The following is a 26,478-nucleotide window of genomic DNA, read 5'->3' on the forward strand; positions in this document are numbered from 1 at the left end:
CCTCACAGTGAAGAAATTCCTCCTTATGTCTAGCCTAAACCTGCCCCTCTCCAGTTTACACCCACTACCCCTCACCCTATCACTACAGTCTCTGTGAACAGCCCCTCCCCAGCTTTCCTGCAGCCCCTTCAGGTACTGGAAGGCCGCTTTAAGGTCCTCCCGGAGCCTTCTCTTCTCCAGGGTGAACAAGCCCAACTCTCAGCCCGCCCTCGTATGGGAGGTGCTGCAGCCTCCGGTCGCTGTAATGTGTTAATTAGCCGAAGTGGAGGCTCCGCCCTCCCGCCCCGCCGCCAGGTGCGGGCTCGGCGCGGGCGGCTCGGGGCTCGGCGCCGCCGCCGCCATGAGTAAGATGTCGAGGCTGTTCAAGGGGGGCCGCTCGGCCGCCGCCAAGGGCCGCGGGGCACCCTCCGCGCAGGAGGCGCTGGCCCGGCTGCGGGAGACGGAGGAGATGCTGGGCAAGAAGCAGGAGTACCTGGAGACGAGGATCGAGCGGGAGCTGGCGGCAGCGCGGCTGCACGGCACCAGGAACAAGCGCGGTGAGTCGGCTCGGGGCGGGCTGTGGGCTCGGGGTGCTGGGCCGGTAGCGGGGGACTGCGGGCGTGACTTGATGCCCGGGGCTCCCTGCGCCCCGCTTTTGATTGTGCTTTGCACCCCAGTCGGTAAGTGGTGCTGCGAAGTCGTGCTCACAGAGTCACAGAATGGTTTGGGTCGGAAGGGACCTTAAAGGTCACCCAGTTCCACCCCCCCTGCCATGGGCAGCGACATCCCGCTAGACTAGGCTGCTTAAAGCCCCATCCAAGCTGGCCTGGAACACCTCCAGGGATGGGGCAGTCTGTTCCCAATGCCTCACCACTCTCATAGGGAAGAAGTTTCTCCTTATGTCTAATCTAAATCTGCCCCTCTCCAGTTGATACCCATCGCCCCTAATCCTATCACCACAAGCCTTTGTGAACAGTCCCTCTCCAGCTTTCTTGTAGCCCCTTCAGGTACTGGAAGGTCGCTATAAGGTCTCCTCGAAGCCTTCTCTTCTCCAGACTGAATGACCCCAACTCTCTCAGCCTGCCCTCATATGGGAGGTGCTCCAGCCCTCGGATCATCTTTGTAGCCCTCCTCTGGACCCGTTCCAACAGCCCCATATCCTCCTTCTGTTGAGGATTCCAGAATTGGACACAATACTCCAGATGAGGTCTCACAAGAGAGGAACAGAAGGGCAGAATCACCTCCCTCCACCTGCTGGCCACACTTCTTTTGATGCAGCCCAGGATACTTCAAGTGGAAGGGGATCACAGCTTGGGTGTTGAGTGCTGGCTGTGCAGGTAGAAGAGGGGCTGGAAGCATTTGAGGATCTCCTGTATATTCAAGGATGAATTCACATTGCCCCCACTGTGAGGGCTGGAGAATATACTGCTGGCAACTAAGGAACATAGCGGTTCGATGAGTTGACTCAAATCATGTGCGAAGTATGTGATACCACTAAAGTGTGAGTGATAGGTCAGAGCATTGCTGATTACTTGTTTGGGTTGTTGTTAGCAGCTAAGGAGAGGATGCTAAGATATAGTAAGGTCTGGATTCTGCTTATACTCTTGATGTAATCTCAGGGAAGCAAATTATGGTAGCCAGTGTGTCTGGGAAGCCTTCAAGAAACAAGTTAATTTTATAAAGTCACACGCAGTTCTGTTTGTCCACTCTGAGCTTTATTTTTCTCTAAATGCTTCAAAACAGAAGCAAAGCATTTCAGATTAAAGATCTGTGATACAACGAGAAAGTATCTCATTCATCTGCTCATTCTGTTGCTGGATAATTTAAAAATTTAATGCCATGTAACTTTGAACTTATGAGGAGTTGCATGTTAAAGGTGATTTGGTTAACATTTTAGGGTATTTGTGATATTTTATAATTTAATAATCATTAGTAGAAGGCTTTTGTTTAGAAAGGATTTAAAAGCATCTGTTGAGACAGGACAGATTTGAAGTCACAAACAGTCAGAGGGAGTAAAGCCAGTTCAGCAGCAAAACAGCCTGCTGCTGTGGAACAACCCCAAGCTGTTGTGGTTGTCGTGGTCTCAAACTTTCTACTACCTTGGCTCCTACTGGAGTGTCTGTCTTGTCCCATTATGCAGGTACTGGCACCTCCGTGCTGGCACAGTGAGTTAGTGTGGGGCGGTGGTTTAGCTGAAAACTAATTTGCTGTGGGATAGAGTGACTAGATGGCTCCAAGGACTGGTTCACTCTGCAATTGCCTGAGCAGCAGAGCTGACTTAAGAAAACAGGCCTTCTGCGCCTGTAGCAAGTCCTGTTTAGATCCAGACATGTTGCTGAGGAGGAATGCTTCCTGCCTTGCTTCTGCCCCTGTGCTGTGCTCTCTTCCTTTCCTTGGCAGAACTCCCTGAAGGGTATGTTTCTGAAAGCTGGATGACTCTGTAGGATGTCATGGTTTTTTTTGTCTGAGTTATTTTTTTTGCCCAGGGTAGGTTAAACTCCGCTTATCCAATTGAATCTGCAAGCTGCATTTGTGAAGGAGAGGGTGGTGCACAGGCAGGAATGAATACTTGTTGGGAGAAGGTGGATATGCTTCTCCTTTAACTAGGCTGGTTGATGCTGGTTCCAGGTATTCATCAAACTATGGCTTTCTGCTTCAGGTGTGCAACTTTTGAAGCTTTTCTTACAGATCTTTGTTTCCATTGCAGTGCTCAGTATACAGTTCCTGGAGTTTTATCTATGCCAGCATTTGTGGAGTTATACTGCAAACTGGATTGTTGAGCTGATCATGGTTAAAAATAACTCCTTTTTATCTTGTCGTTTGCTCAGGAACCTGCAATTAAGGTCAATAAAAAGGCAGGAGTAGGGTAAGAAGTAGAGAGTGGGATTTTTTTCATGACAAAAATGGTTCCAAAGCCAAAATGGGATAGTGTAACTACAGTCAGAGGAAAAACTAAGCTTGCAGTGCTGAAATGCTTGAATTTAGCAGGCTAGTGAGTGAACTTAAATCCCCAAGAGTACCCCTTCACTGGATACATCAATTGCTTTACGGTTGAATGGTTGTTGATTTACATACAACAGCATGTTAGCAGGAATACTGTACTACTGTATAGTTCAGAGGAAATCTGTGCTGACCACCATTTACTGTAGCATTATCTAAACAAAGACCTAAGTGAAAGATTAAACATTTTGATGTACATTGTCTTGTTAAGGTGAATGTTTCAAAGAGACCTCACAGGTAATTTTTGATGCTGTTTTTTTTTTCTTTTTTTTTTTAATTGCATCTGTGGAGAAGCCCGTGGAAGCTAAAACAGGAGTGTCTGAGACTGGAGGAAGATATATCTTGGTGTAGAAAATACACCAATTTAGTATGATCTCATTTGTTTTTTAGGCACGTGAGTCTGAGTCAGTTGCATTGACACAAGAGAGCAGATTCAAGCACCAGCAATTTTTCATGAGTTCAGATGATTCTCTTATGGGTCCATGTGACAGCAGTAGGCTTAACGTGATTTAAAAGCTGTAACACAATAGCTATGCAAATAGATGTGAAACATCACTTAAATATTTTTTGCTTCTCCTTTACGGAATGAGTATCTCTGCAGTTCCTGTACCTAGTCTGAAATAAGTTATACTTTTGGGGTGGTATGTTTCTAGCATTCCCCATTAATATCTTGCTATAGCTAGACCACTTGAGGGTTTTTGGAACAGTGTGTTGGAATTCCTCCTGCAGAGCTTATGAACAGTATTTCTTTTGCGAGTTAGCACTGTTCATCTCCCCCCTCTTCCAGGTAAAACCTCAAGATTTTTTCTTTATATCTCTTGTTGTATTTTTTTTTTAATATCTCAGTTCTAGTTAGTTTGCAGCTGCCAAATCGCTGTGCAGACTGACCTTTCATCTTCAATATTTCAAAGGTCATGCAGGCAAATGTAAAGAGCATGTGTTTGAAAAAGGAAATGTGTTTTCTGAAGTGTGCCTGTGAAAATAACTCAACACATGAATGAGCGTTGTTTCAGCCTGGAGTCTTTCAGTGATCCTAAAAGAAATAGCTAAATTAAAAGAATTAAGTTTAAAAAAGTCATCCTGAATAGATGTAGATCTTAACCGTGGTACTACTACAGAGCTGCATAGTACTTCTCAGGACAAAACTGATCTAGAAAGTTGGAAGAAAGGGTAGGCTTTACAAGTAAATGCTGCTAAATATGTGGTGTGGTACATCTGGGTAGGGCTTCTGTAGCCGTGTAGCATTCCTTTTCAGTGAGCGAATTGTAACCAGAGAGCTGTTGAAACCAAGCAGCAATGTAGTAGTTATGTGTTAACATGGACAGGTCCAGGTCCATCATACCTATGTAAGGGGGTGTGGCAGGTTGGGATTGCGAGTTTCTGGTGAGGGGATATGAGAAAGCCTTCAGTGTAATTCTTTTCTGTGAGTTACAGGTGTTGTTCCCTGCTCTTTGTGATACGTTTCAAGTGTCTTGCCATGAACTGGAATGGCTGTAATGAGTCAAGTGCATTATTGTTCTTCAGTTAGTACCTGAGCTGTAATGGTATGTGGATTCGCTTACAAGGTTTTAAGGTTTATGAATGCTGATAGTGAGGTTACTTAAGGTGGTATGATTTTTATAGCCTCAGCAGCATTTCTTTATGTTGTCCCTGGTGCAAGGGAGATCAGAAGTTATGACCCAACAGTCCCTTGCAGGACTAATGTGAAGGTTTATGAACTGTGTCCAAGAATAATTGTAAGTATTTTCACAGTGGTGTTATCTTCTGAAGAAGTACCCTTTTCCCTTTTCACCAGTTTCCCCCTGGGAATTTTAAGGATTACTAGATGATGCTTTTATTTTCAGTTCAGAAGATGAGACTGTCACTAATTCCTATACTGATGGGTGTTGGTGGTGGGTCTGACAAGTAAAAGTGTTGCTATCACTGTACTGTCTCTTTTCATTCTGATCTGTCGTGAAACCATGAGGAAGGTCCCACAACTCTTTTCTATGTTACTACTTTTGTTCTTTCCTTTAGAAACCTGGATACTTAGTGTGGCTGGGATTGCTATTGCCCAGCTGGCTACTTCTGCTACCTTAATAAAGTAACAACATCAATGTGATACTGGAAAAGTGTCTTTCTATATGTCAGTAACAGTAGTTCTTTAATATGCATACTTAAACTGAAATGGTAGTCTACTGTTGTCCCAGCCACTTAATCTGAGTTTTTATTTTCAAGATAAAAGCAGTGGTTCTTAGTTTATGAGCTGCATCCTGCTTGCTGGACTCAGAGGTAGAGCACAGGAAATGTGCTAAAGCCCAGCTAACTGCGAACCGCTTCCTTATGAAATGCAGGAGTCGAATCTGCTTCTTTGAAGCATGACAGAGACAGTGCATGAGTTTGGATTTTCCTGGAGAAGACCTCCACCTTTTCCTGGTTGAGTTGGTATTAATTACACTTACTTCCTCAGACTCTACAAATGCTTAGTCCTCTCTGGACAGTCTTTCTTCTCAGAAATCTTTGGAATGGGTAACACCCTTTCTCAGTGCCATTCCTAGACCTTCAGTGAAGTAAGTTTACATCCTCTGCTCAGTTTGTTTATTTTTTGATCCACGTGTTCTTCTCCAGTCTGGTTATTATAATGCAGTAGTGTTTGTGAAGCATCTTTATCATCTTCTTGTAAGAATTGCGTACAAATTTTTAAATACTTGTATGTGCATTTGAAAAGCACTTTAAAGTTCATGATAATCTATAAAACACAGAGAAACATTTCAAATATCAAGGAAGAAATTCGCATGTCTTGGCTATAGGAGCTACTCTTACGAAACTGCAGTGAAGGGCATAAATGAGAAATATCATATAGTGTAGTGTATGTTGAAAAGGAAGGAGTATAAATTGATTTCCTCTGAAGTGCCCTGTTCTGTAAGTCACTGGTAGAAGTGAAGAGAATAAAGATACCTTGCACTACTATAATTGGGAAAAGCAGCTTATGAATGGGTTCCCACCGAGTCTAGCTTCTGTGTTTTTTTTAATTTGGATGTGGTTTAATTAAATCTTAATATATGGACCTTTAGGATTTTGGAAACAACTGCTTTGTGCGTAACTGAGAAAATCCATTTTCTCTCAGAGCAGTCAATAACAGCATCATTAGAGTCCCATTTCTGAAGAACACTGACAGGAATTATTTCACTATGGTAGCTACTTATTCCAGCTGAAGCCTTTCTGTACCAGACAGTTAGAGCTCCTCAGTCCAAAGAGCTTTAGTATTTAGCACGACTTATGTTACACATGGTTTCAGACACTGAATTTACTGGGAATCTGTCTTCCTAATGTCAGAATCCAGGATCAAATTTTGATTCAGCTGGAAGGGAGTGGCTGGTTTCCTAATGCTACCAATAATAAGCATAAACAAGTAGGTAAAAATAATAAATAAGTAAAAATAATATTTGGCGTTAAGTCAAACTGATGTAGTTTGGAATTGCCAATGAGAATTTTACAATTCTCACATTTTCCATTTGCATGACATTGTCTGAGGTTCATACATGCTGCCCAGGGAAGTGGTTGAGTCACCATTCATGGAGGTATTTGAAAGACAAGTAGAAGTGGTGGCTTGGCAGTGCTACATAAGAGTTGGACTTGACGACCTTAAAGATCTTTTCCAACCTAAACAATTCTATGATTCTGTGCTCTTTGGACCATACGCCAAAACCTGGAAAAATCCTGAATTTGAATACTGTGATTAATCTGTCCTGATTGAGATTTGATGTCCTGAAACTGTTTTACTGCAGGTGCCAGAAGGCTTTGTGTATTTTAGGCTGTGTGAATGCTTGTGCTTGCACAGCTAATGATGGGCAGTTCTGACCATGTTGATTCAAGCATTTGTCAACAAAGCGCTAGATTCTTAGTGTGTTGTTACACACCATAAATCTATATTCCCTCCTCGGAGGCATCCTAACTTTATTTGAAAATTCACGTACCTCAGCATCGAGGTTCATTGTTATTGCATGTGGGTTATAATTTGAATAGGACAGCAACAGTAATTGGTGCTATCGGTTGTATGAGTTTAAGGGGCTGCTGAGCTGTTGTCGCTTGCTGGCTCTGAGCCTAATCTAAAATTAAATGTATGAGACGGGGAAAGACAGGGGTGTTAACAGTATTGAAAAAGCAAGGGGTTAACTCAACCTCTTTTGGTTTCATGTTTTTTTGGTTTGTTTTTTTTCCTCTTGCCTAGCGCATGTGTAGTTTTGGAAAGGGCAGTGGTCAGGAAAAGCTTGTGGCAAGATTGTATTCCACACCCAGAGGCCAAGAGAAAGTGGTTTTCTCCTCCTGCTTGTCACATGTATTTATTCTGGTAATGATTTACTCTGGGCAAAGTATGCTGCTCATAACTTGGCAAATAGAAAAGACTAATCTCAACGATTTACAATGATATTGGGGAGTACCTGGATTTGGCTGTGGCTGTGTCTACTAAGTTCTGTATGTTTTCACTTTCTAAGGCTTAAAGATCATGCTTGTAAGTGTTTGTAAGAAATAGATGCAGGGTGAAAGCCAGAGAAATGCGAGTCCTCCTCTGATCTAACCCACCTATATGGTTAGGCCATTTGGGCTTTCCATTGCACTTGATGGTTTCTGCTGCTGGGACAAAGTTTAGAAAGTAGCATTGGTGGTGATGTGATTATCATGACAGATCTTCTTACTCTGTCTTCCCCAGTTTTACTTAAGTATTGCATTCTCTTCTACTTTTTTCTGTTTTCTTCTTTCTGAGTTCTCTCTGATGGTTTCCTTTTTCCTCTCCCTCTTCCCTGCTTTGCCTGTGTGCACAGGATGGAGTTCAAGATCTCTCGCAGCGGAGGAAGAAGCTGCTCTTTCCTGTGGTCCTAAAAGGAGTTTATCTAAAAGAGGCTTCCCAGCATTTTCATGCAACAGCATGTTGGTCATAAACAGGCTGCTGATCTGGTGTGGTCAAAGTTTGTCTCCCTACTAGTAAGGTAGGAGAGTGGGATTTATAACTTTTGCAGGTTGGCTCTGTGCTGAACTACTTGTTCTTGCATTTTGCTATATAAATATGCAGTGCACTTTGCCTCTTTGCTTTCCAGCTGCTTTACAAGCACTGAAGAGAAAAAAGAGGTATGAGAAACAGTTGAGTCAAATTGATGGGACGCTTTCAACCATTGAGTTCCAGAGAGAGGCACTGGAAAATTCCCACACCAACACAGAAGTGCTCAAGAATATGGGTTATGCTGCCCAAGCTATGAAAAAAGTGCATGAAAACATGTAAGTGTTTTCTAATTGCTTTCAAGTTGAGCTTACTAACCAATTTCAAACTATTTCATTGCTGCAGTGTATTGTATCAAGTCAGGCAGTTTGGGTGTGATTTTGGGTGCAGGCATTTAATGTCAGGAAAGCTATTGGTGCTGTAATGTTATATTTGGCAGAAAAATTTCTTAACAGCAAGTCTAGAAGGAAGTCCAGTTAACCAGAGACATCTGTTTGGCACCTGTTTTTTAAGTCTGCCTTGGTAATAGAGACTGGCTTCTGTCCTTGTTTTTTCCAGAAGAAAACTTAGTTTAAGGGACTATAAACCTTTCCTCGAAGTACATAGGCTGGACTATGTGATTCTAAGTAGTAATTAGATCAGCATAAAAGAGAGAACGCTTTGGGTTTTTTTTGTGCGTGTGTAGTGTTTTTATATGTCCTATATTATTTCAAGAGGCGTTTCCCTGCCTGAATAAACATTGTTAAATCAGAAAGGTTGTTCTGGGAGAAGTAAACAGGAACTGAAACAATGATGAAGTTAACAATAAGGGGAAGCTAAAAGGAGTATAGTCCTGTTAAGTTTCCCCAGTTCTGGTTAAAGCTTAACATCAAAAAAGATCTGTCTATTAAGATGCTGACCTTGGGAAGGAGGTGGGATCTTCCTGGGGAATGTGACTGTTGGCTGGCAGAGGTATGAGAAGCTGAGAGAGGGAAAGAGACGTAGACTGCTGCAATTTGACTTTTGTTATAATCCCAAAGTGGAACAAATTGGACTGTCTAAACCATGCAGAAACTTGCCAAGAAACAATAAGATGTAGGTGAAGGAAATTATTCCTTGTGAGTTCTGCTGTCTATACAGCCATGGGCATAGAAAGATACTAGGGTCTGTTCAAGTTTCTTTGTGTTTCTTCTGAAGGATCTGAAAGATGTTTGAAAAATGTTTCCATGTTATCTCACCAGGGACTTGAACAAAATTGATGATTTGATGCAAGATATCACTGAACAGCAAGATGTTGCCCAGGAAATTTCAGATGCTATCTCAAACCGAGCCGGCTTTGCTGATGAGTTTGATGAGGTTAGTACTTCAGTAAAGTCTGAGTTTTAGCTGTTAAATGACTCCATAATTATTTTGTTCTGCATTGGCTTCCAGTGGTATGTTTCTCAAAAGGTGTGGATATGAAATTCCTTGGTTCTAGCTTACCCTGTCTAGGGCATTGTTGTAATTTTTTATGAATACACACACAATCACATATGCATAAATAAATAAAGTTTGTAGTACAATATAATATACATATAAATATAAGTATGTACATTACAGGGGGGTTATATATTTTTCTTTAAAAGGCATCTTCAATTGCACTCCTTTAGTTGTTCTCTTCTGTACCACGGAAGAAGGAGGTCGCTGGAACATGTAATTTGTAGTGCTCCAAGTGGACACTGAAACATGTAATTTTTTGAGCTCCAAATAGACATCCGCCTGACTAAGGGCATATTCCTATGCCATGAACAGGCTGCTGTTTGCAATTCTGAATATTTGGACCACTTTTTATTAAGGTCGTTTTTTTGATGCTTGGAGGTGCAGGTACTTTCCCAGTTTTCCAGATTTTCTACAGAAGTAGATCCATTAGGTAGAAGTAATTCCTGTTGGAGGCAAAAAAGTTTATTCCTGGAGCTCTGTTCTTCTGAAATCTCCACAAGGCACTTGAGGCCTTCTGCAAATTCATTGCAGTAGCTTTTATCTTGTGTCCCTGGCCTTGATTTTGTATATCTAAGCAGGACTTATTTCTGAGCCAAGCATGACTGGATACTCAGGGGTCAGGTATACTCAAAATTCTTGCAACCTATGGAATGCAAAGCTGTGGATCAGGCTCAGTATCACAACCAGTTTGGTTTTGTTTTTTAACTATGTTTTAAAATGACCAAGCACTAGGGATCGTTTGAAGAATGTGCTAAAAAATCAAACAATTCAGTCTCTCCCCAACTAATTTGCTCCTGTGTGCCCAAATGGGCAGTATGGAAAAATACTTAGTCTATATCATATTTACTTGACAGAGAGAAAGGTTTCATTCAACAGTTATAATTTTTGTAATTAAGTAACGATTCTCTTGCGTATTGTTCCCATTATCTCCTCTACTGTTTTTCCATGTAAATAGATATTTCCAAGAAACACATTATCAATATTGGCATTAAGGAATGGGATTTGACCTGTGTAAACTGGGCTTCAAACAACTGAAAAGAATACTGGAACTTGAGAGTTCACATGGTATCTTCCCTCTGTTCTCTTTTTGGTCAAAGTTCAAGAGAAGAAAGAAAGGGTTTGTTGTAGCTATTATAATATTCCACAGCCAGGTTGTACAGCAGTTCCTCGGTTGTGGGAAATGTAAGTTAAATACGTGCTTGAGGATGAGAAGAACTTGAGTCTCCCACTTTGAGAGCATGTGTTCTAGTCATAACATTATGATGTTATAGGGATCACGATCAGGGTTTTATTAACTTTTTCTTTTGTTTGTTTCTTTTCTCTCTTTCTCTGTTCTGTTTTTCATTCTACTTTGGTTTTTTTTTCTTTTTTCCTTAAGAAAGGCCTGTTCTGGCTAACACTACCTTTTAATTCTTTACTTGTTCAGCAGAGGTTGGTAAGGACTGATTTGTGTGGGAGAGAGTTAGATGACCATCTAGACATCTAGAGGTCTTCAGAAATAACTGTTTCTATTGACTATCCAACAACTTGGACATTAAATTTTAAGAAGCTTGTATTCACAGCAGTGACTGAGGCACTTAAAGTACAGACATCTGCACCTCAGCTAAATGCCTTAGTTAGACACGGGACCCCAACTTGCACATTTCCTTGAGAGATCAGCTGTGAACTGAACATCATCAGGTGTGGACCTGATGCTGAAATTTTTAGATGATAGTTCACATTGCAAATCCTAGAATATGTCAGGTAAGCAAACTGTAGCCTTTTTTTTTTTCTTAGAATATAAACCCATGAAAAAGTAAGTCTAGGAAGGCCTGTGGTAGATATGTAATTGTCATTTCAACTTTCACATTGATGATAAGTAAGGTATAAATGGGTAGGCAAAGCCCATTTCATTACTTAATAGATATCATTGGGCAAAAGTGGCTGTAGCAAGTTGTTACTTTTTAAACCATTTTATCAGTCTGGCAAGGGTTCATTTCTTTGCAAATATGTAAAATCTAGCTTTCTTAGGGGAAGTCCAGCCAAGGAATCAGTATTTGCTTTTAAAAAAAGTTTATAGTTTTTCTATTTTTAGTATTATACATGTGAATTATATCATCCATCCAAATCAGTTTCTGCAGCTAAAAGCCCAAGAATGTTACATGCTTTCATAGTGAATAACAGGACCCACGAGGACAGCTCTGATGCCAGGGCTGCTTTGAAATCATATGTAATCCTGAACTTGTGTAATCGGGCTGAGGCATAATGTTTAGTGGCACCCTACCCTATAACCAGTGGGAGCTGTTTCTTTTTTAAAATGAGAGAAAACACACATTAAAACTTGAATCTGCTGAACAGCACAGGCTCTTCATTTGAAAGAAACACGAGGATGGCCAGGGACCTTTTATTTTTAATGTGTTTGCCCTTATGCTGCCATCAGCTTTTTTTCTAATTTTATTCCTTGTCTTGTTTCTAATGTCCATCATCCTTCTTTCAACTTTCAATTAAGGTTTTTGTTATTGCTCACATTTAGTAAAAATTGTACTTGTGATATGCTGGGTTTTTATATTTGTTTTCAGGTGTAAACTGTTTTTTCAGTAGTGCTTTGCTTCACGGTGTTTAAATGTGCCCTTGCCTGAGATCACTGTCAGGACAATGAATTTGTAAATGATGTTTTCCTTGAATTTAGGATGAGTTGATGGCAGAATTGGAAGAACTGGAGCAAGAAGAATTGAACAAGGGAATGAGAGATGTCAGGTTGCCAAGTGTTCCGTCCACATCGCTGCCTTCTCGCCCTGGTAAACTGCCTGCTTGCCATTTTATATTTCTTATGATTAAGCTATGCTGTGAGTAGGAGGAAAGGAAGCGAGAGTTTCAGATATCTGCTTAACTCTGCTTTAAATTTTAAAGTATTATAGATTCCTTTTCCTATTTTTTTTATATATTTAGCAGAAAAAGCAGAGTGGAATTCTGGTTTGCTGTATGAAATATTTGGGATCAAATTCTCTGTAGAATTGAGGATACAGACGAGGAGCTTGACCTCGCACAGATAGTGACACATCTCCTACTGAAATATAGTGAGATCACCGAGGACTGGGAAGCTGAGTGGTTTTTGTTGGGTTTTTTTTGGCAATTAATCCTTAGTCTTTAATTAGTCTGACCTAGATTCAAAATGCTTGCGTCACAAAGATCCAGCTTTGTAGGGTGGTGGTTTGATATTTGCCACTGGTATTTTAATTAGAAATGAAGGAGATATCAGGAAGTACGTGTTTAAAGAAATATTGTCATTCTTTTGCTTTCTTTCTACAGAACAGACTTTATTCCTGGCATTTAGCAGTAGTCTTATTTTTCTGTAGTTCTGCCCTGTTCATTTTTAATTAAGCTAGAGACAGTCAACTTTTAACTACACCTTTCACTGTGTCCCGGTGGTCCTCAATCAGCTGAAAGACTTACTGTATACTGATGCTAGTAAAAGAGTATAAAAATTTGGCAGTAGGGACAGCGCATATGTGGCACATGTTGTTTATGTTGCCTTCTGCTGCAGAACAGGTAACCTAGACAAGCTCAGCTCAAAAAGTCTTATGTGTGTTTTGGCAGAGAGCACTTAAATCCCTGAGAAGCACTTTAAAATGTTCAAACTGGGATTGTGGCCTCATCGACTTAAGTAAATTGCAGAACTGCTAGTAAAAAATGGATTTAAGAAGACCCAGTGCAAATTGCAGTCTGGGCATTTATGGCTTGTTCATACATCCTTTTCCAGATCCAGCTGTGCTAGCTGATGTTTTCATTAAACCCTAGCCATCTCCATGTGCTTCTCACTATCTTAATTTGCTACTTCATCTGTCTTTATGGCTGCTTCAGGCAAAATTAGCTGGTTACAATTACATAGTTTAAAGCCATGCAGAAACGGCTTATCTTTTCTTAAACAGGATGCTTACTGTTACACAGCAATGGCAAAATAAGAACAACAGTTAATGGTTCTATGATGCTTCTAATTGGAGAGGCATGTTACCCTCCTGATTTGAGAGATGATGGAACAATGCATAGTGACCTTCCTCAGCTGCAAAGTGAGCCAGTGGCACTTGCAGAGTAGGGACTGGACCCTTGGTCTTCCATGTCCTTCTCTCAGCTTTAGTCCTTGAGGGTGGTAGCTTCAGCCCCTCTCAGGATGGTGGCTCCCAGCATTATGGCTGCCACAGATGGGAGGTAAAGTTACCAGAGAATTGCACCCACTAACAGTGTCCCATTGATGTTTGGAGGGATGCAAATCCTGACATGCATGGCCCACAGGTGGAGATAGTCTGAAGCTGAACCTGGGCTGTAGGGCATCCAGTTTGTAGGTAGATGAACGAAACAATTTGAGTGAGGCTTTTCTTCCAGAAACGTGAAGGATGTGTGATAGGAGTTTTGCTTAGAAAAAATAAAGAAAAAGGTGTTGGGGGAACCTGGTACACAGTTGGGAATTGCTGTTGTTGTGGCCACAGCAGTTAAGTGATGTCACCTGAGCAAAGTTAAGTTCAGGAATTTTTTTCCCTTCTAATAAATGACACCTCTCATTAAAATGGGATGAGTCCATTTGGAGACTGGACCTGCACAAACCTTCAGCATTGTTTGGAAGGTAGCAGGATATACAACTACCAAGGGTAGGTCAGTCACACCTGCTGAAGTGGCTGTGAGAGAACTAGCTGCATTCTTGTGCATGCTTGCTCTCTGTGGTAGGAGTTACGTCAGACCTATATTGTTAACTTCAGGTGGTGAGGCCAAATAGTTGCATCTCTTGTCAGCTTCATTACTGCATTACCTGTGTTTAGCTTGCAGCTCAGTCAATTGATCCGAGGTCTTCAAACTGAAAAGCCCTGAGAGTCCTCATGCTAACAAATAAAATGCTTGACTGTTAGATTAGTTGATGGTTATTGTTAATCTCTCTTTTCTGCAGCATCGACTAGGAAGAGAGTGGAAGATGAAGATGAAATGAAGAAGCTGGCTGCCTGGGCTTCATAATAGCGTGGATTTTTTTATAACGCTGAATATCACAGTGCAGATGTAAAGAGCTGTGATGCCATTTTATAACTGTATTGATTTAGGGTAATTGCATTTTGTACAGGCTGGTTTTTTTATGGCCAATCTTGCTAAGAATAGTGGTACTGTCATATTACAAAACTAGTTTAAAAACAAAACCAAAAAATGCAGTAGTTGCTAAAACCACCAAGTATCAAATGTTTTTCAGTCTTGGCCAGATATTTTTTGTTACGAGCATCAGTTTTTATTAGCTAAAGTCTTACTGTATCTTGCTGGTTTGTAAAACCTGTGTGCCTCACTTATGCACACAGCTGGATTAATTGTGGAAATGACAAAGTTAAATAAGTCATCAAAGCCCTGTCCTAGAGGGTTATTTGGTTAGATAATTTGATTATAAGCAAAACAGCTTTATATCTGTCCTGACTTGCAATTTTCTTGGAGCCCAAGAACTAACAGCTGTTAGTTTCGGAATGGAGATTTAAACGATCTGGAGCAAATTCCGGTGTCCTAGATATTAAGGGGAGAGAGTTCTGTAGATTTTTTTGAAGTGGGATAGTTTTTCAAATTTTGTTTTAAACTTTGGCCAGAATATCCCATGTACTTCTAGAGGTCAACTTGAATAATACTTTGAACTATTTCCAACTCAGCTTTAAAACAGTTTTACAGTGACTAGGTAAAACGAAACGTCCAAGTTCTTATATATCCCTGCCAAACAAAACTGATTTCTGCTAACCTTGTCAAAAAATCCAGAAAAGATTTGACCTTCCTGTGTTGTTGTCCTCCACTGTATTGTGTGATAATACCCATCCTCAGAGGAGTTAGTAACACATTTCTTTGTTTAATTATACAGTTTCAAAATGATTGCAGTTACTGAGCATTTGGGTTTTCTCTCTTTCCATTCCAAAACTGAATAATAATACCAGCATGATGTATTCAAAATGCCTTTCTAACCCTGGTTAAAAACTGATTCTGAATTACTTGTAAAATTGATGTGTTATTGTCCAACTGACAGCTTTTTAGCTTCAGGAACAAATGCCACTCTGATTGCTAAACTACTACATATATAGCACAATCACTGTTCAAATACAAACCAAAAATTAAGTGAGCTGCTTTGTACTAACAAATTTTATTACATGAGACTTAAGCTCTATGCTAGTAGCTTGCTGTCCATTACAAATAGTAAGCCACTGTGGATTTACTAGGGAAGTGGGAAGCAGAGCCACATTGATCTAAGTTTCTTGTTTTCAAATTAAATGTACTCAAGATTGAACCAATTGGGGAATAGCGGGTGGCTTGGTTTCTGTATATCTATAGCAACAGAGGACTGACTTTTTTTCCCTATGGACTTCAGCCTGTGATTTACTGGGTGTTTACCTTTGATAGGCCACAATAGGAATCAGTTTACTGAATTTCAGGTTAAGCATAAGCTAATGTGTGTTTCTGGACATGGTGTGCTGGTGTGCTCAGAAAGTTTTCAGTCGATTTCCACGGACAAACCCCAAAATTTACAATTGCTGTGGAGAGATTCCATTTTTTCAGGACTTTTTCATTTTCTGTAGTGGAATTGCTTTTGGTTTGCAAGGAGAATCAAGCCTCACCACTGTACTTCAAATTAATTCCGTACTGGAAATGTATTATGTTAATTCTGTCCCAAAATTCAGAGACACCAGGAAAATTGTCTCTTTCTGTTGAGAGCAGAGAAAACCTGGAACTATTCAAATTTTGGTCTAAAAGCAAAAAAAAAAAACCAAACCCAAAAAACTTAAGAACTACTTTAAATTTTAAAATACAGTTTTTAACTCTTGGTAGGAAATGAAACACTAACAAAACTTTATTCAGTTTTAATGCTTGCTGAAATTCAGAACAAATATTCTGTGTTATTTAGAATACATTTGCTAATCCTTTTGGCTGGAATCCTGTTTTCAAGGTGTGCAGTCTATGCAAGTCTCTGAATTGGGTACAGAAAGTATTAGTGTACCCTGATAACATCACTGTGCAAGGCTGGCCATGGATGCATCTGGCGTTTCTAAATGTGAGGCCTTGCCAGTGTAGTCCCGTGCTTAGCTTGGAAAAGCTGGCTTCTAGCGTCTGTTCTTGGTCAAATTAGCAGATTTCTAAAACTTGGCACTTACACAGCACTTAGCTTATTTCAAGTGCACTATAACCTAAATAAAATAGGTCTCTTAAGTTTCCACTTGCGAATGGAATTAGAGTGCTGGTTGCTATATTTGGGAGACAGATGATGACCTGTTTTCTTCAAAAGCAAATAGGTTCTAGGAATTTAATTCAGCTGAGGCGATGGCTCTTTCCTGTGTAAATTCAGAAGACACTGGGACAAATGGCTTTTGCTTTTTTGAACATATGTCTCTTCATGCCACGATGGTATTTGTTTAGTATGTAAGCAGACGGGAGTGAGTAGTGTTAACGTGTTATTGTAAATTTTTTCTCTATTAACCGGAACACGTTTTACAAGAGGACTGTGGCAGCAGATGGTGCACTACAGCTGATGACTTGTTTCTTATTTATTTTCAGAACGTTTTCTTCTCTTAACAGGGTTGGACATCTTAAGTCTGGATAGCTTTAAAAGGGGGAAAATATATTAATAAAATGTAAAAAGAATTAATATATATGCTGTGAATAAAAATTTTGGTGTCATATTTGTGTTATCTGATTGTGTTAAATTTATTTTCCTATCGGATAAAACTAAGTACTCTCCTTACACTTGTTAGAATACAGCCCTCTTTAGAGGATGGGAGGATATTTGGAAATATTTTTGATGTATTAATCTTCCAGCATCGTGTTAGAATTCAAGAAATCTTCAAAAAACAACCAACGAAAAAATCCTCCAACCTCGAGTATGGGCTGCATTCCTTCACACCACAGTTGTATTGCAAGAGATTTTTTTATTTTAATGTGCCTGAAATACCTACCTCACATGCCCCCAAAGACCTCTTCATTGTTTCAGAACTGTGTGTATTTCACATTCCCGGCCTTGGTCAAGAGGAGGAAGGGCCAGGTCTTTTAAACATGAAAAAGAAAAATTGCTAAAGGCAAGGATTAATTGAAACCAATAAAATAATGCTTTTTCTAGGCATCTCATTAGAATCTCCTGAAAGTAAATGTGTATGTAACATCTCACATCTTATGTACACAAACATATGTATATTAAAGTGTTCGAGCAGTGATTTAATACCATCATTCCTTGTCTGGTGTGGAGAAGGTTCAGGTCCTTGGGCAGCTTGCCTTTTGCCCCACTGTAAAGCCTAAAAAGGGCAAGGAACTGTTCTGGTAACTTATGCAGGGCTGCTGTGTAGGCAGCTGGGAGGAGTGGAAGAACAGGAGGGGCATGTATGGGGAACATTCTGATGGAAAAATCACAAGTTTTCATGATGTAGAGCCTAAATGATTTTAATGAGGTAATTTATTTTTTTTAGAAATGTAAGGAGGAAGCTCTTTAGTCTCAAAAATGACCAAAGAGGAGGGACTAGCTTGAACATCTTAAGAAATAAGTCTAACGTTACAGAGCTGTCATTATTTTCTCATGTGTGTCCCCAGTGCAGAGACCACTGCAAGACCCACTATTGTAGCGTTGCTCACTCGGATAGATTGCAAGGAAAACTGGTCTGATTTTGATCACAGTTTAAGTTGTTTATGGTTTTGTTAGCAATATGTAATTACCTGGTCATTGCTGAACTATACACAGGATCAATATCTGCAGTGCAACAGATAAAACTAGACAATATAATAATGAAAAGTTAATATGTGCTTAAACTTCTAAACATCTTTGCAGAACTAGGACAGCTGTGTCTGGCACAGCCACGCTGGTGCCTCTGCTGCGTGGCTCCCCTCCTGCATGCTACAACTCCTCACGTTTTGCTTCTATGTCTGCTTAGCTAAGTTCCTCCTCTTCCCCCTCCAAGTCTCCTGGTAATTCCCTGGTGGCTGTTTTAGTACAGCCAATCATTGTCTTCCTTGCTACCACGATGAGCTTTGCCCTCTCAGACAGTTTGAGCATCCCCCACACCCTTACACCCCTTGCTCTCTCACTAACCAGCGGTACCCAGGCTGTTTTAAGGCAGCAGGGCTGTGTGGGCACACTCAGCTGACTCTTGAAGAGTAAACATCCCATTCTCCTAGACTTTCATGGCAGTGTTTCTAAATCAAGGCTCTGTGGTTTGTAAGTGAGCTAAATTTAATAAAATAGGCAGAGGTTAATTGGTTTGAGCTAGCTGTCCTACCCCATGCAGGTACCAAGTCTCCCCTGCGTGACATCAGCTTTCAAGTGTGGGCAAGGAGCGTTTTGTGGCTTCAAACAGGGTTTACGTGGACACCCCTCCACCTTGAGTGCAGCACCCTGTCCTCAGGGGGAAAAAAAAAGTAAACTTTAGAAGGAACAGAAGAGCAACAAAGCTGGTGAGTGGGCTGGAGAACAGGCCTTATGAGGAACGGCTGAGAGAGCTGGGGTTGTTGAGCCTGGAGAAGAGGAGGCTGAGGGGAGACCTCATTGCTCTCTACAACTACCTGAAAGGAGGTTGTGGAGAGGAGGGTGCTGGCCTCTTCTCCCAAGTGACAGGGGACAGGACGAGAGGGAATGGCCTCAAGCTCCGCCAGGGGAGGTTTAGGCTGGACATTAGGAAAAAATTTTTCACAGAAAGGGTCATTGGGCACTGGAACAGGCTGCCCAGGGAGGTGGTTGAGTCACCTTCCCTGGAGGTGTTTAAGGCACGGGTGGACGAGGTGCTGAGGGATATGGTTTAGTGTTTGATAGGAATGGTTGGACTCGATGATCTGGTGGGTCTCTTCCAACCTGGTTATTCTATGATTCTATGATTCTATGAACATAAAACTTCAGATATATTTAATATGTAAATATATCCAGATGTATTGTAGTTACTTTCATGATTGGAGTCCACAAAGGGAGCTTTGTGCAGCAGCTGAACAAAACACAAGCCAGCGGGGACTGCCCGTACAGCCCCTGTACTGCCCTGTACCCACCCGCTGCCGGTGCCCTGCTTTGTGCAGCGGCTGAAGCTATGCTGAGCGCAAAGAGCCGTCAGCAGCAGGACTCCGCAGCCCTCCAGGAGGAGCTCTGGATTCAGCAGATAGCGAGAAACTCCCAGCAGGCGGGGAAGGCTGGGGTTTTCACACAGGGCCCACAGTTTCAGCCTCTGCTTTCGCTGGAGGGAAAAGGACCTACGTGGAAGTGCAACTCAAAAAGCAGGGAGGAACCCTCCCCCCCTCCAATTCCCCATGTTTTCAAGGCTGAAATTCTCCTTTAAATACTAACTCACCTTCTCAGCTGCTCTTCTGGCTTCTGTCTCTCACCTTCCCCTCTCCGTGGCCACCTTGGCACCAGCTTGGGTTCCTGCTCTGGGCTTGCAAACATGCAGGGCAGCAGGACCTAAGCAGCAGCCCTTCATGCAGAAGTTTACCAGCCCCCTACTTACGCACTCACACCGTGACAAACTGAGGTTATGACAAAGATTAAATCAGTTAAAAGTACCCATTTGAGAGAGGTTCACATAGCCCGGCATGATGAAGAGATTTAACCTTTTTAATGCTGGTTCGGCTAATCGCGCTTTGCAGTGAACAGCTGCGAGCTGGATGTCATTGCAACACACTGAGGACTCTGAACTGAGGGATTTCTAGGTCAAGTCTGTCTCAGCCCTTGCTGAGCACTTTGTGTAGCTGTGTGGTAATAACAGTGCTACATTAGGTTAGATGAGAACCCACGGAACATGACTACAGCAATTGCAGCTGTTGGTTTTGAGGCTGTTGAGTAAGTTCAAGTGTAGAATTAGATCACTTTTATTACAGATTTGGATCCTACAGGTAACGTTATGAAGAAGGCAAGGTCTTATTTGTCAAAGGAAATTCAGTCTGAGCTGATACGCTTACCAGGTTGGTTCCATTTTCAGGACTGGCCACGCAATTAAACTGACTTGAGCTTGGGGCCTTCGACCACTAAGGAACGAACTCTGCAGCTCTGTTAGCTGTTCTAGTGCATTATCTATGAGTAACTGGACTAGCTTACTGAACTCCCTGGAAGAAACTTTCCCACACTCGACCTATCGCTATTGCCCAGAGCACCTTGTGTATCCCCCTTCAGGTACCTGAAGTAACACACTACAAAATATGCCTCCTGAAGGATGATAATAGGCTGGAAAGAGAAAACCGTAACAGCAGAATAAAACATATAGATAAAGCTTTGATTCTTTCACCAGGCTTTTCAAACACACTTTTTATACTGCACAGCAAGAGCTGGAGAGAAAAAGCGCTTCAGATCTGCAACAAGAGGCTGAGTGTCTTGGCTAAGCTAGAAATGGTGGCAGTGGCAAATACCAGATTTGATGGAAAGAGCACATAGCTTCTCTGAAACCACCCTGCTTACCTTAATCCCACTGCCAGTTTTCTTCATTCTACCACCAGGAGAAAGAGTGGGAGTGCTCTGAATAAAAGCTGCCTTTGGCTCAGGTAATTAATGCTAAAGCAAGAACAAACACAGTAGAAACCGTGTATAGATGTGCAAATAAAATGGACGACGTCACTTACTACTGACCTTCCGGTGGCTGTAATGCAAAGTTTCTGAAGTTACTAGCTGAACATGGGTATCAGTCACCACTTCACACTTTTCAGGTGAAAACCTTCAGCTCCCAATGCTTTGCAAGCTCTGTCAGCAAAATGTGTCTAGTCAATTTAGTTTCCTAAAATGGAGAAAAAGCCCAACCTTGCTGCACAAACCAAGAAATTCTGGAAAAGGTACCTAATAGTATTAACCTGACAGCTAGTCTTATCTATATATTGTATCAGACACTTGTGGTTCAACACAAAGGGCTTTATTTCGTGAAGATGACAATAGGAGAGAAAAAAATATGATGGGGGAAAATGATAAATAGTTGGGACATTAATTTATGTAGACTGAGAATTTATCTAGAGCACATACTGTGTCTGAATAAAATGAAATCTGAACCAACAGCTGCTTCACCAAGGCAGAACTGTGAAGCCTCTTTGCTGAGAGAGAAGAGCTCATGCTCTGACCTTTGGATAATCATGAATCTTGTGTAACTCACGTCATTTGAGAAGTGAAAGATGTTGCTCTTTCTGTGGTTTGCTAGATTCAGAACTGAAATAAAATGCTACACAGAGGATGCCAGTAGTTGGCCACAGCATGCCAATAGCAAAGGTAGATAAATTATTTGCACATGTTCTGTTTCTCAGGTTAACTCGCAGCAAGGTTCAGCTTAACTTTTCCTTGTTTAATACTCCATAACACATTAGTTTGCGCAGTAATTTTGCAACACTCTCAACCTATTTTTTTAATTGCCTATTTAAGGAGGGATGATTGGGTCAGTTCTGACTGGTGTGTGAGATGAAAAAGCAGCAATCTCCACAAGAAGCTGGCTTATCTGGGCTCATTTTGTATATTTAAGCAGACACAACACCTCTATAGGCACAACATCATCTTACTGAGTGGCTGTTTTTAAAGCTTTTTGAAAGATTCCAGAGAATGAGACAGTTTTCTCACTTGCCTCTTCCCACACAAGTCATTATCTCCTTGTCAGACTCTAACAGGAATCACATGATGATTTTGTTAAGCTTACATTATCCTACAAGCTATGCGGCAAGTTTTCTAAATTAACACTGTACATCAACATACAAAAACCTAAACTTCTCAGGACAAGACTTACTTTCTCAAAATGTACAAAGCAGCTGCCGTAATAGGGTAGGTCTCTCACCTGATGCCTCTGCTTATCCGTGTAACAACAGGCACAATTATAGCACAGAATGAGGAGAAACAGAGACCCCCTCACATAAACTACCTACTCCATGACCGAGTTATCAAATGCTGAGAACATCAGGAAAGAACTACAGGAAATCCAGGAGGATATATGCTCTGTAGCTTTGCTACATGTTGCAGCTGCTTCCTAAATTACATTTATCTATTTATTGAACAAGCAAAGCAGTAATGAGATCTCAAAAGGTCAATGTGCAACCTTCTCCCATTAGGCACTCACCAGATGAGCAACGCTTGACAAACACACATTAAGTGCCAAACAAACTTATGAGCAGCATTTCATAGTCATCCTCAACATTTCCATAAAACAGCGGTAATAGCTGTATTATCTTCTAGAAAAAAAGCATTAATCCAGAGGGATTTCTGAGAGCCGAAGCTTGTTTCTCCACCACATTAATGCAAACATCCTAGCTTTTTCAGTTTGAACTGGAAGAAAGGAATATTATAAAACCTAGAAGAAGCCAATAATTTATGAGCAGAGATATCCAGATGTACTCAAAACCCAGCTGAGATATCCCAAGACACTTATTATGCAGACAGCAGTCTCACCGGATGAGCAAATCATCTAATTTTAACCTGCTGACAAGTCTATGGGATCAGCAGTAACACTGCTGTAGGACTACACCAACTGACTTACTGTGCAATTAGGGTGAATCACATAATTAGTTTCTTCCTCATTCTCCCTGTTTGCAAAGCAGAGGGAAATACAATATCCGCCTCTCAGATACAAAGTGGGGACAAACTCATTACTTGCAGAGTACCTTGCTGATCCATGAGTCACAGGAGTGCTGAGTACAAAACAGCAAGTGTTTTAAGACCTCCATGAAGACCTTAAAAGGGGTAAAAGGAGCCACGAAGGGTCTCCATGAAGATTGTGTTGAAAACCACAAAAATCTAAGGTTAGAGCACTACCCCTGAGAGCTTAACAAAGGGTTATGAAGAACCTGCTAACTTAAGACACAGGAAACTCAGCCAGTGTGGGTAGTTGAGCCCAGAATCCCATTTATTAGGTAAGTGCTTTAATCAGATGAAACACAGCACCTGCAGGCAGACAAAGACCCTTTTGCTAGTGGTTTCTGCACTGGGAGTGAATGTCTTCTCTGATGATGCATTGTCCGGTCTCCTGAAGCCAAAGGGTTCAGCTCTGGCTAGCAGTGACAGCGCTTCTGAGGACTGAAATTATTACTCAGGTTTACCACTCCTAGTCCCAAGTCTCCTCTTTCTCCAGAGCCACGCTGCCCTGTTTGCAGTTTGGGGTCTTTACCAGCAATACTAGAACTTCAGCATGGTCCCTGGCTGGTTCACTTTAATATCCTTGGTGAGACAGAAAAGGCACAAATCACACCAGCAAGGACAGGCAGAGCATAAGAATATAGTTTACACATGAGACAAGTGAGTTGCAGACTATTTTCTTTGCCTGTCAGTTGGAGGTTAAAGAGAAAAGAAAGGAAAAGAGAGAGATTTGCCAGTTCAGCTAGAACATCATTAGTTCCCCTGAATTCTAATTTTAGATCAGGTGCTGTTCCATTGCAGAAAGACTTCATGCTAAAAATTGTCATTATCTGTTAAGTAAGAATGGCTTATATAATGTATTAGGCTTTCTGATTTATCTAGCTACACAATTATATGTGAGGAATCAGTAACTTTGGCCATTTTCATAGCTCCTTCAGCATTCCTTTTACTTCTAAGTGATAGTGAAAAATGCCTGTTTTTCAGAAACAACCTGTCTGTAGGCATCCTCTGCTCTGGGCAGACTAAATGTTACTTGTTAAACATGATCCTCCAATACTACTATTCCTTTATTTTTATTATACTGGATAAAAAAGAAAAAAAAACCTGTTTTACAGTTTAAATTACACTGACCAGAACAAAAAAAGATGGTTTTTATGTGAAAAAGCGATTATGCTTAGACGCATCTTGAAACAGCTGCCTTCTGTCTCTGCAACCACCATCAAAACGGTTCCGAATTCATCAGCCCAAGGAGAAATTCAGAGAAATATTTCCTATTCCAGTGTAACAATCAAGCTATCCAACTGGAGAATAATCTGTAAAGCAACAGCAGGACAGAACCGTCCAACAGTCACTAATACTTGTAAGTGGAAATGACATAAGTCTGTAATCTATACCTATTACAAGATAAGAAACATTAATCTTTTATTGTTGAGAATAAAAGCCTGCATGTTCCCACCTTTCCTTTCTTCCAAATCTGTAAAGTTGCATCAGATAACAAGAGATACATCAAACTTTGGAAGAAGATTTGAAGTATTTAACAAAAGCCCTAGCTCAGTTTGTTTTCCTTGCAATGCACAACCCGAGAAGGACCAAACACTAAACGTTGCCCTTGAAAACAAGACTGGGGAAAAAGATTAGCACAAGGGAAGAAGAAACCTTAGGAAAAGGTTTGTGAAGAGTTTAAGATAACACAGAATCTAACCCACTCATAACACAGAAACTAACATTTAGTGGAGAAATTATTCTGGTTAGCAATAAAGGGGAAAAATCCTAAAGTGTAAACTATGGACAAGGTAATCCCCCCTTTCTCCTCTGCATTTTCCAATCTCATCTTTTACTTCAGCTAGAAGGTTAAGATCCTCTGCATTAAAAGTGTGATGAAGATAAAAAAAAAATTTAGAACCCCTCCACTGGTCAGCACATTGACTGCTCACCCAGAATACAAGCTGTTCAAGACAGCAATCTTTTCTCGAGTCAGCTGCATTATCAGTTCTCCACATTTGAAGAAACAAACACAGATGCAAAGATACAGTCCAGTTACCCTATCATCCCTTAAACCAAGCCTTGTATTTTACAGGAAAAGTACATGTCTTGTTCTGAATGTTAGATCTGCCCAGAAATCTGAATGTACTGTCCTCTGGGACAAAGATTTAATTGAAACACAAAAATAAATGATGGGAGAAAAATTACCCCTACACCTGGTATTCCACAGAGGGAGTATTTCCCACAGGATTTTTTCCTTCCTTCACAATTCATGACCTTGGACTATTTACTTGTGTTATTTGACATTTCTTAAAAAATTTGACTGTAGCAGCAGCAACTTCACAGTGTAACTCCTCATAATTCCTCCCCCGGTGTTTATTAGAGCTGCTGTAGCGTAAGAGGGGAGAAAAAAAAAAGCCCTTACAAACAAAACCACATAAAACTTCCTTCAGCAAGTTGCATTTATAATCAGTTATACTAGAAATGCAAGTTTCTGGCAGGATAATTGCTGCTGCTTCACAGCTACATTTCAGTGGAGGAACAGAAACCACTGAGAGAAAAATCAAACTAGTTAGTGGCCTGAGTAGATGCACAGATTAAAACAATTTAGGACAGACATATGACGTAGAACAGGAGTTTTCCATGTCCCTTTTTTCCACAACAGTGGCAGCACAGAGCAACAGAGATGCCCTCACAGAGATGAGGACAGCAGCCTACCAGAAGAGACACTGCATTGGCTTTTCTCTCCTACAACCACCAGGTACAGTTTTGTGAATAAGCGTATTTGCTCTCTTCCTTGAGCTGGCTCAGTGGGACTGTTATAGCCACCGATGGCTGTCACAGTGGGAAAGGTATGAAGTGGGAGTTCTATATGGACTCATTCTTGCTTCATTATGAGTCAGCATTTTAATCGATTTAGAGGCATACAAATCAAAAACACAGAAGTAGCAGGGGCAGACTGCAAGTGCCTTGGAGAATAAAAAGTTCTGCAGGATTATTAAAAGATGTAGCATATAAAAAAAAAAAAAAAGCAAAACCCCAGTAAGATTAAGCTGAGTACAATGTATTAAAATCTAAATCCAAAGGAAGAATAACCCATTGTAAATCAGTGGCTGAACTATTAAGACAGTAACCTTTGGGAAGATTTAACTACAAGAGAAAAGAACAAGGTGTTACTGGTTGCAATTCACTCTGCTACAATTCCAGTTCCAACACTCCTCTGCTCATTGTGAAGACCACAGAATTCCACTATGAAATTCTTATGAAATAATGGAAAGTCGGTTTCTCAAATTGCAGCAGAGAGTGAAATGAGAAGGAGACAGGTGGAAAATAGTGCCAGAATGGAAGAAAGTGCACCACCCCAAGAAAAAAAGAAAACAATTAATATAGAACAGACTTGGAAATCACCTCCATCAGGATGTTCAAGGCCACCACAGGCTGTACGCCTACAGTTCTGCATGTCCCTTAGGGAGTGTAACCATTCACTAGCCAACAACACAGACTGAACAAAATTCACGTTTTTCAGCTCAGTTACATTAAAAAATCAAGGTCCCCCTAA

General features: G+C 41.0%; 1 protein-coding gene across 1 annotated transcript; it reads left to right on the plus strand.

Annotated features, from left to right (window-relative positions):
- The first annotated feature begins 304 nt into the window (after nucleotides 1-304).
- CHMP4C (charged multivesicular body protein 4C) lies at nucleotides 305-17,086 on the plus strand. The gene is made up of 5 exons (XM_069854279.1): nucleotides 305-536; nucleotides 8,055-8,232; nucleotides 9,175-9,289; nucleotides 12,081-12,189; nucleotides 14,328-17,086. The coding sequence occupies exons 1-5, from the start codon at nucleotides 341-343 to the stop codon at nucleotides 14,390-14,392; spliced, it is 663 nt and encodes a 220-aa protein (XP_069710380.1). The 5' UTR covers nucleotides 305-340; the 3' UTR covers nucleotides 14,393-17,086.
- The last annotated feature ends 9,392 nt before the right edge of the window (nucleotides 17,087-26,478 follow it).

The sequence above is a fragment of the Phaenicophaeus curvirostris genome, chromosome 3 (assembly GCF_032191515.1).
Source record: "Phaenicophaeus curvirostris isolate KB17595 chromosome 3, BPBGC_Pcur_1.0, whole genome shotgun sequence".
Taxonomy (NCBI): Eukaryota; Metazoa; Chordata; class Aves; order Cuculiformes; family Cuculidae; genus Phaenicophaeus; species Phaenicophaeus curvirostris.

What these genes read in the sequence shown, in the direction of transcription:
- CHMP4C (XM_069854279.1), top strand. Translation starts at nt 341, where the DNA reads ATGAGTAAGATGTCGAGGCTGTTCAAGGGGGGCCGCTCGGCCGCCGCC. An exon ending in TTGCTGATGAGTTTGATGAG is followed by an intron (nt 9,290 to 12,080) that starts GTTAGTACTTCA and finishes CCTTGAATTTAG; the next exon opens with GATGAGTTGATGGCAGAATT. An exon ending in ATCGCTGCCTTCTCGCCCTG is followed by an intron (nt 12,190 to 14,327) that starts GTAAACTGCCTG and finishes TCTTTTCTGCAG; the next exon opens with CATCGACTAGGAAGAGAGTG.